The sequence below is a fragment of the Eubalaena glacialis genome, chromosome 18 (assembly GCF_028564815.1).
Source record: "Eubalaena glacialis isolate mEubGla1 chromosome 18, mEubGla1.1.hap2.+ XY, whole genome shotgun sequence".
Taxonomy (NCBI): Eukaryota; Metazoa; Chordata; class Mammalia; order Artiodactyla; family Balaenidae; genus Eubalaena; species Eubalaena glacialis.
In genome coordinates this window covers 53,273,378-53,289,284 of record NC_083733.1, presented here as the reverse complement: position 1 = coordinate 53,289,284, position 15,907 = coordinate 53,273,378, and the positions used below count along the sequence as shown (strand labels likewise).

General features: G+C 54.0%; 2 protein-coding genes across 6 annotated transcripts; both read right to left on the bottom strand.

The window, feature by feature from the left end:
* Positions 1-1,544: 1,544 nt before the first annotated feature.
* ETV2 (ETS variant transcription factor 2) lies at positions 1,545-3,901 on the bottom strand. Of its 3 annotated transcripts, none has more exons than XM_061174162.1 (6): positions 3,832-3,901; positions 3,652-3,737; positions 3,281-3,350; positions 2,566-3,024; positions 2,011-2,123; positions 1,545-1,764 (listed from the first exon to the last, which is right to left on the bottom strand). In XM_061174162.1, the coding sequence occupies exons 1-6, from the start codon at positions 3,899-3,901 to the stop codon at positions 1,564-1,566; spliced, it is 999 nt and encodes a 332-aa protein (XP_061030145.1). In that variant the 3' UTR covers positions 1,545-1,563. The 3 variants fall into 3 exon arrangements, with proteins under 3 accessions (XP_061030145.1, XP_061030144.1, XP_061030146.1); XM_061174161.1 differs by having other exon boundaries at positions 3,281-3,357; positions 3,656-3,737; XM_061174163.1 differs by lacking the exons at positions 2,566-3,024; positions 3,281-3,350 and having other exon boundaries at positions 3,660-3,737.
* Positions 3,902-7,531: 3,630 nt separating this feature from the next.
* On the bottom strand, positions 7,532-15,221 carry RBM42 (RNA binding motif protein 42). 3 transcript variants are annotated; one of them, XM_061174139.1, is made up of 10 exons: positions 14,994-15,221; positions 14,614-14,758; positions 13,086-13,170; positions 12,916-12,990; positions 11,337-11,402; positions 11,084-11,259; positions 10,257-10,589; positions 9,822-9,939; positions 7,867-8,061; positions 7,532-7,775 (listed from the first exon to the last, which is right to left on the bottom strand). In XM_061174139.1, the coding sequence occupies exons 1-10, from the start codon at positions 15,119-15,121 to the stop codon at positions 7,663-7,665; spliced, it is 1,434 nt and encodes a 477-aa protein (XP_061030122.1). In that variant the 5' UTR covers positions 15,122-15,221; the 3' UTR covers positions 7,532-7,662. The 3 variants fall into 3 exon arrangements, with proteins under 3 accessions (XP_061030122.1, XP_061030123.1, XP_061030124.1); XM_061174140.1 differs by having other exon boundaries at positions 11,084-11,238; XM_061174141.1 differs by lacking the exon at positions 11,337-11,402 and having other exon boundaries at positions 11,084-11,238.
* Positions 15,222-15,907: the final 686 nt, after the last annotated feature.

Genomic DNA, 15,907 nt, shown 5'->3' with positions numbered 1-15,907 from the left:
CCTTTGCACTTGCTGTCCCCTTGGCCTGGAATGCTCTTCTTGCAGTTGGCTCCCTCCATCATGTCCTGCAGGTCTTTGTTAAAATGTCACCTTATCAATGAGTCCTTCTCAGTCCAAATATTTAAAATTGCTATCTTGTCAGTTTCTTCCCTACTTCATTTCTCCAAAGCACTTATCGTCTGACATACTGTAGCCTTCCTTTTATTGTTTATCTTTTTTTGTCTCCCTCAATATATAATAGAAGCATCATAAAGGAGCAAGTTTTGTCTCTTATTCACCATTGTATCTCTAGCACTTAAAACAGTTTCTGGCACATAGTATAGGTACTCTATAAATCTTTGTGGAATGAGTGAATTTCTTGTGTGAATAAAGGGGGCTTCCAGGGCCTGGAAGAGGAAGCTATGAAAGAGACCTGCTTTTGCCCCTCCCCTCAGTCTGGCCTCCAAAGCTTCTCACATACTGTGCTGGGTGCCGTGTCCAGGCCTAACTGGGTTGGGGGCCTCTTATGCATTCTGTGTTCATCAGCGTTGTAATTATTTGTGGAACTGCCTGTTTACATGCCTGCATTCACCCCCTTCAATGAGATCTTCCCAAAGCCCAAATCCCTTCCCTGCTTAACCCCCTCCCTGGCTCCCCTGTGCCCTCAGGACAAAGTCCAGGCGCCTTACCATGGCCCACATAGGCAGTTCCAACTGGAGCTTTGTGAACTGAGCCATGGTCCCCTCTCCAGCCACGATGATATTTTAGTTCATTGAACAGTGCTGTGAGATCTACCTCCAGGCCTTCCATTACTCTATTTCTTCTGACTGTGACATTCTACCCAACTTTTCAAATCAGCTATTCTCTTCTCCAGGAAAATTTCCCTGACCACCCCACTGCCCACACCTCAGGCTAGGGCAGATCCTTCTTTTTGGTCCCCCTCTACCCCCTAGAGTTTCCCCATCCCAGCCCTGACCACTCTGGGCTGTCCCTGGCTGGTGATGAGTCTGTCTCCCCACTGACTGTGAGCTTCCTATGGGCAAGGTCCAGGGTTGTCTTGGTCACTGCTGAGTTCCCAGCATGGCCCATAAGGGGACCACTCAGTAGGCTCTCTTTAGAGGCTCAGTAGTTCCTAGAACAGGGTAGGCTCTCCTTGGGGTCTGAGTTCTATGGCCCCCAGCTTGGAGTGGAGAAACAGAGTAGGTGGTTTTGGGGCATAAGCACTAGGTCTAATTCCTTGATGGTTCCTAGCACTGGGAGGTCACACAGTAAGCCCTTTTTGGAGTGAGTCTTCTCTTCAAGGTGGGGACAGTAAATAAACTCGAAAGTTAGTGATTGGGTCTGATTCTTGTGCAAGTCCCAGTACAGGGCAGGCACACAGTAGGCAGGCCCAGTGGGGACTGTCTGATTCCTCTGCGTGTCCCATGACACAGTGAGCACACGGTAGGTCCCCCGGTGTGTTTTGGGAGCACACGGGTCTGTGGAGGCGATGTGGGTGTGCTAGTGCACACAGGCCCCCTAGCAGACGTAGTATCAGTGGGAAGGATGCAAACAGCACGCACAACGATGCTTGACCGTGTATTTTTATTGAGTCGTTGCTCCCTGTCCGCTCTCCACGCAGTCGGGATAGACTAGGCCAGGCACGCGGCCCCCGAAGCGGTACGTGTACTTGCGCCCCCCGCTCTTGCGCACGATGTCGCGGCGGTAGTAATAGCGCAGACCTCGGCTCAGCTTCTCGTAATTCATGCCGGGCTTCCTCTTGCGCTCTCCCCACAGCCGCGCCACCTAGGGCGGAGGCCGGGCTTAGGCTGAGGGGGCGGGAGAGGTGGGGAGTGGGAGGGGCTTGACAATGGATGGGTGGGGCGGGGTCGGGGTTCTGGTCTGTCAGCAGAGGGGTTAGGCCCGGCGGAGCAGGGCGGAGTTGAGGGCGAGGCTGGGGGCGGGGCCTAGCACTAGGCGAAGTGCTGGCGGGGCTAAACTGAACACAGGGAGACCCGGGCGGGACTAAGCGGGTCTGGGAGGCTGCCCCACCTCTTTGGGGTCGCAGAGTTGGAACTCGCGGCTATTGCCCGTCCAGCGGATGCAGCTGCTACGCGCTCCGTCGTGGAGTAGCTCCAGGAGGAACTGCCACAGCTGAATGGGACCTGCGGGGTGGAGGCAAGTGAACACTCAGGTTTCCTGGCCCCAGATCATGTCGCTTCGATGACCCAGGAATCCGGATCCCCTCCTCCTCGGGGACCGAGTCCGGATTCCTCCATCTAAGGGACCTAAGTGTTGGCCTTGGGGACCCAGGCATCGGGGCCCCCATCTTGGAGATTTAGGAGTTTGGCTGCCCCATCTTGGAGACCCAGGGATCCATAAACTCATCTCTTTCCTCTTGCCTAATGCAGGAGCCTAGGTCCTCGTCCCTTGCTCCCGGGAAGACTACCCGTGTCTTAGTCTTCTCCTCCCTGGGGACCCAAGAGGAGGGCCACCGCCCCCTCCTCTCTCGAGCCCCGCGTTTCCCGGTCCCGCCCCCTTTGGCGCCTAGGCCCCGCCTCACTAGACTCCGGCTTCGCTCCCTTGGGACAGTGTCTCGGACCTCACCTCGGTGGTTAGCTTTGGGGTAACAAGCCAAGGTTGCGCGGTTCGACTGCTGGCTCGGTTCGGAGGAAGTGGTGAGATCTGAAGTCTGGTACTCCTTCGAAGAGGTGGTGCAGTCCGTATGCAGCCCCGAGTCCCAGGAGATGGTATAGTCCGATCCCGCAGGCCCGCCCCACGAAATGGTAGAGTCGGCGGGCGGCTCCCCGCCGAGGCTCTTGCCCCAGTAGGTGGCGCCGTCCGGGCCAACAGAATAGTCCCAGCTGGTGGAACTGGCGGCGACCCGGGCGCCCGACCACGAGTTGGCACTTCCCGCGGAGGTGGCGCAGTTCTGGGCGGCTGCCCCTTCAGAGCCAGCCCAGAGGGCGGGACCCAGGGCCTGGGAGACGCGGCTCCAAGGGACCGAGCCGGTGCACGGCAGGTCTGTCCAGTCTCCCGACCACGGAAGAGCCTGAGGGGCGGGTTCTGTGAGGACGAACGGACCCCAAGTGAGAGGAGCCCAGGTGTCCCGATCCCTGGCCCCCTCGGGGGTTCTAGGGGTCGAAGCTCTCAGCCCTCGCGCCTGGGGCCCCACGCTCCAGGATCTCGGTCATGCCACCTTAAGGACACGGGCGTCCCCCGTCCTATCCCCGTTCCCCCTCAAAGATCGGGGAGTCTAAACCTCTAGTCACAATGGAGGACCCCAGTCCCCTCCTCCCCCCGCCTCTCCGCACACACTCACCCGCCCCCCATGGAGCTTCTGGGTACGGTAATGAGGAGCCCCAGTCCGGCTGTGGGAGCCCTGCGAGGGATAGGACGTAGCAGAGTTTAGGGAATGGTGTGCACAATGGCTAGAGACTCCCCTCAGCCACTCAACCCAGTGGTCCTTATTTGTCAGGGACTGAGAGTTATTACCCCCGGCCCCTACTCGCTCAGACCTGGGACTCAGGAGGCTGCCTGGGCCCCTCCTCCTCCTTCTCCTTCAGCCTCTGGAGTTCAAGCCCACACCCCTCTCCCCGCTCAACCCCACGAGTCCAGGCACGCCCCCTTCCTCCCTTAGACTTAGAAGCCCAGCCTCTCACCTTCTTCCCCAGCGCTCAGGGGTCCCAGCCCACAGACACTTTTCCAACATGTCTCTGCTGTCAGCGTGTCCCCTTGGAGTGCCAGTTCAGGGAAATAGAAGTCGAGTTCAGCTCCTTCTGCAGGCAGGAAGGTTAGAGCCCCGTCAGGGTCAGTGGAAGCGCCCACCTGAGCACCCTCCCCACACACATTGTCTCAGCCCCAGCAGCCTACCCAGCCCTGACAGCCTGCTCCCCAGGGGCACTTCCTGTGGTGATGCTTCATCCCAGTTCCACAAATCCATGGCTGCTCGCGGTGAATGTTCTGGGTCAGAAAAAAAAAAAAAGGGCACAGGGTCAGCTGGTGACACTTAGGGACCCTGGAGTCTGAGCCCCATCCCTTGCTTCACTCAGACAGAGGAGTCCAGGCCTCTGCTCCCTCCTTCCCCAGGACCCTGGACTGTTGGCCTCCAGTGTCCTTTTCTCCCAGACCAGGAGTTAAGGGCCCCCAGACACCCAGACTTCCAGTCCCCAGTTCACAGCTCACCTCTGGCAGATCCCTCTGCCCTCAGCCAGGGGTCTCAGCCCCATTTCATACCATGCACCCCCTCCCCCCGGGGGCCTGGGCAGGGGGGAATTTTCCAAGACGTCAGAGCTGGGGGTCGCGGCGGGGGTCGAGTTGCAGGGGCTGAGGCGGGGCCGAGCTGTGTCACCCCCGCCCCACTCCCCTCTGCCCCCAGAGATGGCCGTCCGCCTCCACGGTAACTTTGGCTGTCCTCCCGCAGGGGTGGCTTGGACTTGAACAGGAGCTTGGGAAACAGCGGGCTGGGCGAGACCGGGGTGAGGAGGGGGTGTTTCCGGGGTGACTGGGGCGGGGCGGGGGGCTTGGAGACTTGATCCTGTGACATGGGAGGTGGTGGGGGAGGAGAGCCTGGGGTCAGCTGGGCTGCGCCAGGCTTATCTGCAACAGGAAGGGGGATTTCCGGCCAGACCCCCAGCGGGCAGACGTCACAATCCACAGGGGGCCTGTGGGGGTAGATTGACCTGGGATCCTCCACCAGGCCCACCTCTCCCCTTCTGAGGGCTTTGAGGGGAAGTCCTGGGGCTGCTTCCGAGGACAGTAACAACACAGTATAAACAATAGCAACAGTGATAATAATAGCTAACATTTATTGGGGGCTCATTACATGCCACCGGCTGTGCCCTGGGCCTTTGTTTAATCCTCTTACCAGGTCGGTACTAGTCTTATCCCGATTTTCTGAAAGGGGAAATTGAGGAGCAATTCCTCCCACTTTTCTTCATCTCCAGAACCCATGCCCTTCCCTGCTATAACACTTCAGGACAAATGGGGAAATTTGAATATGAACTGAATATGAGATATAGAATTAGTCATTTTCTTAGATGTGATAATGGTATTATGATATGAAAGCTATCTCTATAAGGAACACTGAGATATTTAGGGGTGAAGTATTGTGTCTGTAACTTGTTTCCAATGCTTCACCAAAAAAACAAACCGTGTATACTTGCGACATGTACAAACACACGTGCAATATTTGGGACACAGTTATACCAAAAAATTATTTGTCTTAAGTTCAAATTTAACTAGGTGCCCTGTATTTTTATTTCCTAAATCTGGCAACCCTAAACCCTGGTAGCTTGGCTTCAGAGCCTGTGCTTGTACCCATCCTGCAATATTGATAAGTAAATATTTACCATTAAAAATAACCTCTTTAATATGGGCCATTTCCAATATTCAACCAGTTCAATCACTAACCACTTGCCATTCTGGGGGTGGGAGGAGTGGGGGGTGTGGGCACTGCCTTTCTTTGTTACACGAGGGAAGCTGGGCCTCGACGGGAAGAGCAACTTACTAGGTCACACAGTGGGTGGTTGTGGGGCTCCTGGGATTGGACCCAGCGCTGGTTGAACCACAGAGCCCTCGGGCATCACCGGTCCCTCCATCCATCTAACCCAGGGGTCTGAAAGGAGTCTCCGCCAGCTGTGCCCCACCAGGCCTGGAGCCTCCTCTCCCTGAAGCTGGCCTCTCTCCTGTCTGTATGTATCTGTCTCCCCATGTCTCTCTGCCCTGAGTTGACGTCCCTGGCCCTGGGTCTCTGTTGTACCAGGCCTGACTGCAGTAACTTTTTTTTTTTTTTTTTGGCCACACCTCACTGCTTGTGGGATCTTAGTTCTCTGACCAGGGATTGAACCTGAGCCCTCAGCGGTGAAAGCGAGGAGTCCTAACCACTGGACCCCAGGGAATTCCCCCAAGTCTCTTCTGATGTCTCAGTCCCTCCCCACCTGTCTTTAAGTGTTCTTATCTCTCTCCCTATCTCCTTATCTGTCTGTTTCCATCTCTTTCCCTCCCTGGGTTTTTTCCCCATCTGCCTTCCCATTGTACTGCCTCAGACCCACAGTTCTTGTCTCTTCCTGTCTCCCTCCCCACCTCTCTGTCTCTGCTCACTACATCCCCTCCATTTTGGTCCCTCTGTCTCTCAACCCCATTGATCTTTTTCTCTCTCCCCTCAGGACTTAAATGCACACATTTAAAACCCGCCTTTCTGGAATCATTCCTCTTTCCATCTCCTCCTTTGCCTGCAGTGAATAGAAGAGGGTCAGGAGTAGGGAGGGCTAGTGATGTGGGGATGGGGTTTGAGGGTTCTGGAGCTGGGTGGTCCAGCCCAGGTGGCAGGGGGCTGAAGGGTACTTCCTGCCATTGATGGGAGGCCCTCACCCCTCTAACCAGACTGGAAAATGTGACGTCAGAGGGGGCAGTAAGGGAGGAAGACAGGAACTGAGGAAATTTGACACCTTTCCTGGGTAACTGGCTTCCCTGAGAAGCCTTGGCATTGTTTCTCCCCTCCCTCCCAAGCCCTTTCCCAATCAGGGGTTCTGATGGCTGTGTCCCAGGGAGGCCCTCATCCCCTCCCCATGCCATCTCCCTCCTTTGCCTGGTCACTGCTCCAGCCTCCTTACAGAACCCCAGATTCTTCTGAAGTGAAAATCTGTGATGCTAGTCCCCTGCTTGAACTTTATCTCAACTTCTCAAGGCTGGCTGCTTTCAGGGTAAAGTCTAAGCTCCCAGTTTGGCATTCAAGTTCCTGCATGGACACTTCTTCAGACAGGCAGAGACAAGCGTGGAGCTGGGAAACAGGAGTTGGGGAGAGACTTACAGATGCAGAGAGACAAGAGAGACTCAGAGAGATACACTTAGAGACAAGAAACAGAGGGGCACTCACAGAGAAACAGAGGAGACACAAACACTCAAAGAGAGCAGAAGTTGGCTGGATTTTGGCAGAGTGAAGAAACTAGAAAACAGTCTCAGAGACCTAGAGGGTGACAACTGCAGAGACTAGGAGAGAGAACGACAGGAAAAGAATGAGACAGACTCAGAAGTGGCCAGTGCCTTGAGGAAGCCCCTCCCTGACTCCCAGGATGGCTCCCATCCCAACCCTGATCACTCTGGGCTGTGACTGTCTGGCTACGGCCCTATCTTCTGCCACTGGACCATGAACTTGGAGGGAACAGGGCCTGTGGCTGTTTAAGTCACCATTGTGTCCCCAGCACTGTCCAGGCCCTTGATGAGAGTCTGCTGAATGGATGAAAGCCTGGAAGGCTGTGAGCTCCAGAAGGGCAGGGCCCAGAAGACCCCCTTATCTTGGTGCTGAGAACACAGGGTGGAGTCAGAAGACCACAGGTTTGAGCCTCTTCTTGGCTTCGGCCTTGCCCTAAGCCTCTACTTCCTCCTCTGTGGAATAGGCTGCACTGGACGTGCACTTAAGAGGTTTCAAGAAGATGTAAGGGGCATGCAGCAGGGACCGAAAAATGCCCATCTGCATGTTTGTCTGAGTAAACTTTCAAGGCTCCCCACTATTCCCAGAGTGGGGGATGCTAAGCCCTGCCCCCCAAAGAGTGCTTCCAAGCCTAGCCAAGGATGGAAATGAATGTAAATTTATTGAAACTGGTTTTGGGGAGGATGGGTGGGTGGATAGTTGAGGATTTTCCAAAGAACTGTGGGGAGGAGCCAGCGCCCGGCCGGGTGGGAGCGGGTGCCCAGCCACAGACCCTATCTCAGGCCCAATTTCTTCTTCTCCTTTTGCTTCTTGCGCACCACGTCCAGGTTCCGGTCCTTCCACATGCTCTTGCGCAGCTTGATGGGGCGTGAGCCCACATACTTCCCTGTGGGAGGGAGGGTTCATGGTCAGGCTTGGGGTCAGGCTCAGGCCAGATGCCTGCCATGCCCACTGACCCCAGGGAAGGCTGCACCCACCATTCATCTCACGCATGGCGCGCACATAGTCGCTGGGGTCCTTAAAGCTGACGAAGCCATAGCCCTTGGTTTTGCCCGTGCGCTTGTCGCGGATCACCTTAGCCTTAAGGAAGGATGGGAAGCGGCTGAAGGCTCGTGCCAAGATGTCATCATTCACCTCATTGCCCAGATCCCCACAGAAGATTCGGAAGTCATCTGGGGTTGGGAGAGAGGAGGTCAGAGGATACAGATGTCTGGCCCAGTCTTATTTAAATGACCCCACCTTCTCTGGAAACATCACCAAGCCCTCTTCCTCTGTATGCCCAGCAGTCTCTGCCTGGGGCCCTCTTGGTCATAACAGCCAATGCCTGTATAGTATTTACCCTGTGCTAGGCTCTCTGCTAAGCACCCATGAGGTTTTAACACATCTGGCACTCTCAACAACCCTTTACACCAAGGCACAGAGAGGTCAAGTCACCCGCCCCAAGTTAATCAGGAAGCGGCAGAGCTGGGACAAGAACTCAGGCATCTGGCTCCAGAGTCCTCACTTTTAACTAACTGCCCTGCCCTGCCCCACCCCAGGGCCAGCTCACCCATTCCCACGATGAAGCCCCTACCTTCGTCATCCCAGCCCTGGCCTGTCCTCTAAGCCCACAGCATCCTTTGGTCTCCTGAACACCTCCCCATGGACATTCCTTGGGCGCCTGACACCCACTGGCTCCCATAATGGCACCCCGGTACCACAGACTTCATCGTTCCTCAGCTCTGCTTCCTCTGCAAAGCCCACTCTAATCCCCCTTGAGTCCCTGAAACCTGAACATACTGCCTGATTCTTCTCCAAGGCCAACTTCAGCTGCCATTCCTGGACATATCCCCTGGGCTGGGCCTGAGCCTCGACCAAATGTGCTCAAGCCCAAAGAATCCCTTCCCCCATGAGCATATACTATTACCATCCCCTTGTTGGAGATGAGGAAAATGAAACTTGAAGGGCTAAGTGACTTGCCCAAGGTCACAGAACTAGGGCCTACAGCCTGCACTGGCCACATCTGGGCCGGCGCTGCCATGGCTCTGGCCTGGGGTGGGTAGACGGTCCCAGGGAAAGAGGCAGAAGTCAAGGACTAGGATGGGAGGTAGGCCCCTCTCCTTGGCTACCACTGTGGTTGCCCCATAGCTCTGGTGGTGACTGAGGACACTCTTTGAGAACAAGTTAGTTTACCCCAGGCAGAAATAATCTGACAAACTTAGAGGGTGGGACCTTCTACAAACCAACCAGTCTGAACACTTCAAAAAACTATTATACATAAGACAAAGCAGTGGGAAGGAGACAATTCTCATTAAAAAATAATCTAGTGACACAAAACTGCATGTATCCTCGTTCAGGGGAAAAACAGCTATAATATAGTTTGGGGACAACTGGGAAAATATGAATATAAACAGAATATAAGATGCCACAGAATTATTGTTAATTTTCTTAGATGTGTTAATCGTGTAATGATATGAAAGAAAATATCACTTTTCTTAGGAGATGAATACTGAAGTATTTAGGAGTGAAGTGATAACTTCATTTATAATTTACTTCAAATGACTGAGCAAAAACCAAAAAGATACAAACACATGGAGAGTTAAAGTGAATACAGCAAAGTGTTAATCGCTGAATCTAGGTGGTAGATATATAGTTGTTAACTGTGCAGTTCAGTATTTAAAATTTTTCATAAAAAGTTAGGAGACAAAAGAATGCTCTTTCACTTTTAGCAAGCCAGGCCCCTCATGAATGACACAGAGGCCAGAAGGTCCTAGGCGCCAATCCCCTCCACCAAGTTCTGTTCAGTGGCTGGGCGAGGGCCTGCCCCCGGTGTCCTAGTCTGGCTCTCCCCGAGGTGGGCTAACAACAGTGCCGCCCTGCAGAGAGGTGTGCAGTTACCTGGGTCGCCTTCGCTTGGTGGAGCAGCACAGACCCCGCACTCGAGCCCACTTACCTGCATCCCACTCCAGCAGGCTGGGGTCCTCCCAGCTGCTCCCAGCTGCTGTGCGAATGCAGCGTTTCAATTTCTCTGGCTTTCCTTTCTTCTTGTCCTCACCTAGAGGCTCTGGGACCTGCAGAGGAAAGGGATGGGGTGCAAAGGGCTTGATGCTGGTGTCTGCTGGACCCGTCTGCCCTCTTCATGTTCTCCCATTTCCTCTGCCCGCCCGGTCCTCCCGCCTCCATAGCTGGGGCACTGGATGTGCCGCTGGGTGTCAGGTGTGTGTGTCTGCCTCCCTCTTCCCCACGTCCTCCCAACCCCTCCAATTTCCTGGATCCCTCCTACCTCCACAGATAGAAGATGACATGTGTTTCTGCGTGAAGAAGCCCCTGGGCTCCTGTCTGCCCAACCAGCCCTTTCTGTGCCCCCACTGCTCTGCTCCCTGCCTACCTCAAGAGCCATGAGGCCAGGGGGTGGCTCAGGCCGAGGGGGCCGGGGTCTCGGACGCAGGGACAGGAGCTCAGGAATGCGCAGCGGGGGCAGTAGGCCTCGCACAACTTCCAGCGGCAGGGGCAGGGGCTCAGGCTCGGGCAGAGGCATGGCCAGGGCCAGTGGCAGGCTGGGCCCAATGACCGCAGGGCCAGCTGGGGTGCCCCCTGCCCCCACGGCCACCGCTGCGCCAGCCTCCTCCAGCCCAGCCGCTGCCGCCACCACAGCCTCCTCCTTCTCTTTCAGGCCCAACCCCAGGCCGAGGCCCAGCTCTCGGGGTGCTGCTGGCTCTTCCTGTAGGCAAAAGGAGGGCGTGAGGGGGGCCAGATCACAGGCTCAGACCTCACTCCCACCTCCATCCTGTACAACAGAGCAAGGGCCTGGGCGCCAGAGAGCAGGCAAGAGACACCTAGACAGGGAAAGGAGTCTCTAGTTAGAGACAAACACAGGGATAGAGAAACACAGGCAGAGAGACAGACAGACACAGGGACAAAAAAAGACATGAAGACAGAAAAACAGAGACAATCAAAGGAAAAATAGAGATACAGAGAGAGAAGTACACCTGTAACTTGTGTTTTCTCTCTATACTTTCCTTACAAAAAGAAAAAAAACAGAAAGATACGGCCACAGAAGGAAAGAGAGAAAGACAGAGACAAAGTCAGAGAGTGAGAAGGCAGAGACATGAAAAGCCACGCGAAAGGCAGACTTGGTAGACACAGCCCACCGGCCAGGATGAGGGTCTCTCTGCCCACTGCACCTCTGACCCTCAGTTCCCTGTCCACACTCACCAGAGGAGGCCTCAGAGCAGCCATGGAGCCCAGAGGGGGCCCTGGGGCCCGGGCCATTGGTGGCAGCATCATAGGTGGTCCAGGGGGGCCAGGCAGAGGGGGGCCCACGAGGGCCTGGTGAGGGGGACGCAGAGCCATAGGACGAGGACCACCTGCTGCAGAAGAAAGAGCAGAATCTGTCAGGGTGTTAGTGGGGAAATCGGAGGGCTTGGGGAGGAGTTACGTGGCAGGATGGTGACCCTGGCCCCCTCACCTGCTCTCTGCAGCACGTGAGGGATGAAGGCTGGATGCAGAATAGGGGCCCTCTGGGGGGCCGCAGCTGTGGGAGAGATGGGGGTGTGTGTCAAGGGGGACTGGGGCACTTGGGGCAAGGTGTGTGCTTGTGGGTACTCTCAGAACCAAGAAATCTGGAGAAGAGCCTGGGAAGCCTTCTGGGAGATGTAGGGTTCTTTTCATTTGTTCATTCAGCAAAAACTTACCATTGATGATTTCCTCTGAGCCTGGCCCTGTCCTGTGCAATGCTAGGGACACACCAAAGACCAAGGGCTCTAAGGGAGCTCCTGGTCCAGAGTAGGAGAGAGCAGACCTATCACCAGAGTACAGCCAGAGCGATCAGGGCTGGGATGGGGGAAAGCCCAGGCAGGGTGATGGAGGCTGGGAGTGGGGAGCCCAGGAAGCAGTGGGAGCTCAGAAGACCTACGCCAGGGGGACTAGAGAAGGCTTCCTGGAGAAAGGGACCTGTGAGCTGAGACCCAAAGGATAATGAAGAGTTGGTCAGGCAAAGGGTGAGTTTGGAAATATTACTAGCAAGGAGAACATTTATAAACAAAAATTTTTCCCTTTTCAGTTTAGTGTAATCGTAATAGAGGAAGTTAGAGTTGGAGAGCATCATAGGAGAATGGTCAAGAGGTCAGTAGGCATCCAAGCAGTCTTGTTGGCTGAACCGTGTATGTCCTCTGGAGGGCACTGGGGAGCCACAGCAGGGTTGGAAGCTGGGCAGGGGACTAGGTCAGATATGCACTTTGATCAAAACCATACTAAAGTGTAGGAGGTGTTAAACCTTCTCAGATACCAGATAAAAAAGTGTAACAGGATTTAAGTAGCACAATTAACAAGTACGATCTAATAGAGATCATACCAGAACTTTACAGAACACATATCCTTTTCATACACGTAAGGAAATACTAACGTCACAAAAATTGTGTGTATAAAGGTCATCTCAGCAACACAAAGTAAGAGTGAGTGACCTGTGGAGAGGATAGATTTTAGTTGACTTTGGTTAGCTTGACTTGGGTTTAGCTGATAGGTTTTGGAAGATTAAAGTTGGGCGACAATGAGCAGGGGAGAGAAGGGACCTCAACAAGAGCCTTGCTGGTATATCCCAGCAATGTTTGGGGCTCCTGAGGAGGAAATGGGGATCTCTCTCTGCAAGGGGCTGGGTGATGTAGGGTCTTGACTGCCAGGTGAGGAGCACAGGTGCTTGTTTGATGGTTTGTTCATCCCATCAACAGAGCATGTAATACTTACTAGCTGGCATGGACCTTATATTTTAGAGAAAGCAAAAGATGATAACCATAATAAATAAATTGTACAACTGTTCTAAAGCATGAAGTGCTATGAAGAAACACAGCAAAGGGTAAGGATTAGGAGTGACAGTAAGGGGGTTGGTTTGCAGTGATCAAGTGAAGCCTTACTAATGCCAAACAGACAAAGTACACGATCAGGTTTATGCTTTAGAAAGACGATGACATCATGGGGATGAAATGGAGAGGGCGAAGTAGTTGAAACAAGAGTGCTTGGTGAAATGTGGGATTTCCTGGCCCCAGACCTACCTGCTCGCCGCAGGAACATGGCTTCTCGAGCCTCTGGACTGTCCAGGTGACTCCGATCACCAGGACCAAAGCCAACTGTTGGGAGGGGAGAGATGAGGATGGTTGGAGGAGAGTCCCAGGCATCCCTTTTTCACCACCCTGCCTCCCTCACTCCACCACTCCTTACTTACCTGGGCCCACAAAAGGTGGGCCACCCACCATGGGAGGAACCACTGTGGCTGCAGCGGCTGCTCGGGCCTCTAGAGTCTGTTGGACCTATTGGAGAGGAGGCTGGGGTGAGGGGCCTGATTCAGTGCCCCCAAGCTGCCCTGGCAGGCTCACCTGGAAGGCCAAGGGTTTCATTCTTTGCACTCTGTGGCTATCTATCAAACTTTAGGTCTCAGGTAAAACATCACCTTTCAGAGAGGCTTTTGGGATCACACTAGCCGAAGGTGTCCTTAGCCCCTCCCAGTTGCAACTTCTCTCATCATCCTGCTTCATCTTCCCCAAAGCACTTAGCACTACCTGAAATTATGTCTAGCGTGTCCTCCTTCTCTCCCGTGCCACCACCCTGGTCCAAGCCAACATTATTTCTTGCCTAGAGTATTACGGTAGCCTCTTCCTCAGACTCCTTGATTCTGCCCTGGCCCCCTACAGTCTGTCCTCCAAACACAGCCAGAGTGACCCTGGTGACATCTAAGTTGGATCACATCACCCCACTGCTCAAAACCCTTCAACTGCTTCCCATCTCAGAGTAAAAACCAAGGTCCTTATGATGACCAACAAGGTCCTACTAGATCTGTCTCTATCACCTCTCTGTGCTGATCTCCTCCCACCCTCTCCCTTGCTCACTGCATTCCAGCCACACTATTCTCCCTGCTGGTCCTTGAACATGTCAGGTATGCACCTACCTCATGGCCTTTGCATTGGCAGTTCTCTCTGCTGGGAATACTCTTCCCCCAGATATGCGCCTGGTTCCCTCCATCATGCCCTTTATATCTTTGCGTAAATGTCACCTCCTCAGAAAGGCCTTCCCTGATCGCGCTGATAAACCTCTGCCCTTTTTACTCTACTTGGACCTGTCTCTCAGTAGTAAAATGTAAACTCCAAAAAGGTAGTGATTGTTTTTCTGTTTTGTTCTCTGCTATATGTCACCTCCTCAGAAAGGCCTTCCCTGATCACGCTGATAAACCTCTGCCCTTTTTACTCTACTTGGACCTGTCTCTCAGTAGTAAAATGTAAACTCCAAAAAGGTAGTGATTGTTTTTCTGTTTTATTCTCTGCTATATGCCTAGTGTCTAGAATAGTGCCTAGTGCAGAAAAGGCACTGGAAAATTATCTGTTGAGAGAATGAACAAGTTTCATTTACTTGTTCTCTTTTTAGTAGTCTCTCTCTTCACTACTCATATATACTTAGCTATGGAGCACTTGAATGTGACTAATGAGACAGAGGAACTATTTAACTTTAATATGAATTTTGAATAAATACAAAACATTTCCATCATTGCAGAAAGTTCTACTGGCCAACATGATCTAGAATAAAAGCTCCCAAAGGGCAGAAATATTGTTTGTCTTAGTCACTACTGTGTCCTCAGTGCCCAGCACCTGAAATATTTGTCACACTAATTAATCAACAAGCCAACATGTTAATAGCTCTCTATATACAAACACTGTGTTCAGAGGCAACGTGCTCTATTATATGCGTTAGTTCAGCCATACCTGCTGGTATGTGTTGGTGGCGATAATTGGGCGGATCACAGGAGCTGCTGGGACTTGAATTGCTTCTACCGTGGGGACGGTGGGCACCGCAGGCACAGCAGTTGGGATTCCTGTAACCGGAGCCCCCAGAACTTCCTGCTCAAACCTGGGGGGGGGGCAGGACAGACACCACAGCTCAGGACCTTGCACCAATTCTGGAACGCTGGGTATATCGCGACAGCGCCTTCACCCCTGCCAAGCTCTCCTTCTTACTCCCGCCCCCACAATCCCGAAAGTCCCATTTCCCCAAGATAGAGCCATATGTCGGGCCTATCGTGGCCTGGAGGGTCCAGGGCTCTGGCTGTGGGACGGCTCTTATCGCGCCCTGTCGCGGGCCTTACAGGGCCATCTCCGCCTCCATCTCCTTCAAGCGTTCCTCGCCGCTCTTGCCCGGGATGCCAGCACCAGGGCCCGGGACCACAGGTCCTCCTGCACCCGGGAGTCCCGGGGCTGGCCCCGCCCCGGCCATCGCTGCTGCCGTCGCTGTCGCCGCTACTACCGCCTTAGCTCAGTCGCCTCCGCCAGTTCCGCTGTGTACTCTCTGGCCTCGTCAGGGTGGGCGCCGGCGGATGACGTCTCAGCGAAAGTGACGAGCGCCGGTACATGACATCATGCGCCAACGGGGCTCGCCAACGGGGATCGAGGGCCAATGAGAACCCGGCCACAGCCGAAGGGCCCGCCCCCAGGAGGAATATAGGCCAATCAGAGTGCCGGAAAAACGAGTTTTACGGAAGAATCTGAGTCTATGAGAGTGCAGCCGAGCGAGACTGCCACGCCTTCATGGAGGAACACTGGCTAATGAGAGCGCTGTAAAGTCAGTTGTCCCCGTTCCTGAAGTGGAAACTTGATCATTAAGAACTCAGGAAAGTTCGGAGGTCCCGCCCTTGCCACCGCGAGGCCCGTTCCGGAAGTTTTAAAACACACTGAAATCCGAATCATCCCAGGGCAGGACGAGGCTGGATATAGCTGGGGGCCGTGGTCGCCCACTCTGGGGTAGACGGACACGCTACCAGACAGTGAGTCCCAGAAAAACCAGGGACATGATGTGGGAAGCTCAGATGAGGTGCCTGACTCAGGCTTCCTGGAGGAGGTGACGTCTGAAAACTTCTGCTAGATGAAAATGAGAGAGATTCTGGGTAGGAGGAATACAGTTCATGCAAAGGCCGAGAGACAGTCAAATGCGTCACCTCAGAGGTCACGTGTGTAGTTTCGGTGTCTGTGCTTTCTAGGGACACAGCTGACCCCTCCTTTTTTT

What these genes read in the sequence shown, in the direction of transcription:
- ETV2 (XM_061174161.1), bottom strand. Translation starts at nt 3,901, where the DNA reads ATGGATTTGTGGAACTGGGATGAAGCATCACCACAGGAAGTGCCCCTG. An exon ending in GAGCAGGCTGTCAGGGCTGG is followed by an intron (nt 3,738 to 3,831) that starts GTAGGCTGCTGG and finishes TCCTGCCTGCAG; the next exon opens with AAGGAGCTGAACTCGACTTC. An exon ending in GAGACATGTTGGAAAAGTGT is followed by an intron (nt 3,358 to 3,655) that starts CTGTGGGCTGGG and finishes TAAACTCTGCTA; the next exon opens with CGTCCTATCCCTCGCAGGGC.
- RBM42 (XM_061174139.1), bottom strand. Translation starts at nt 15,121, where the DNA reads ATGGCCGGGGCGGGGCCAGCCCCGGGACTCCCGGGTGCAGGAGGACCT. An exon ending in ATGGAGGCGGAGATGGCCCT is followed by an intron (nt 14,759 to 14,993) that starts GTAAGGCCCGCG and finishes CCCCCCCCCCAG; the next exon opens with GTTTGAGCAGGAAGTTCTGG. An exon ending in CCCACCTTTTGTGGGCCCAG is followed by an intron (nt 12,991 to 13,085) that starts GTAAGTAAGGAG and finishes CCCTCCCAACAG; the next exon opens with TTGGCTTTGGTCCTGGTGAT.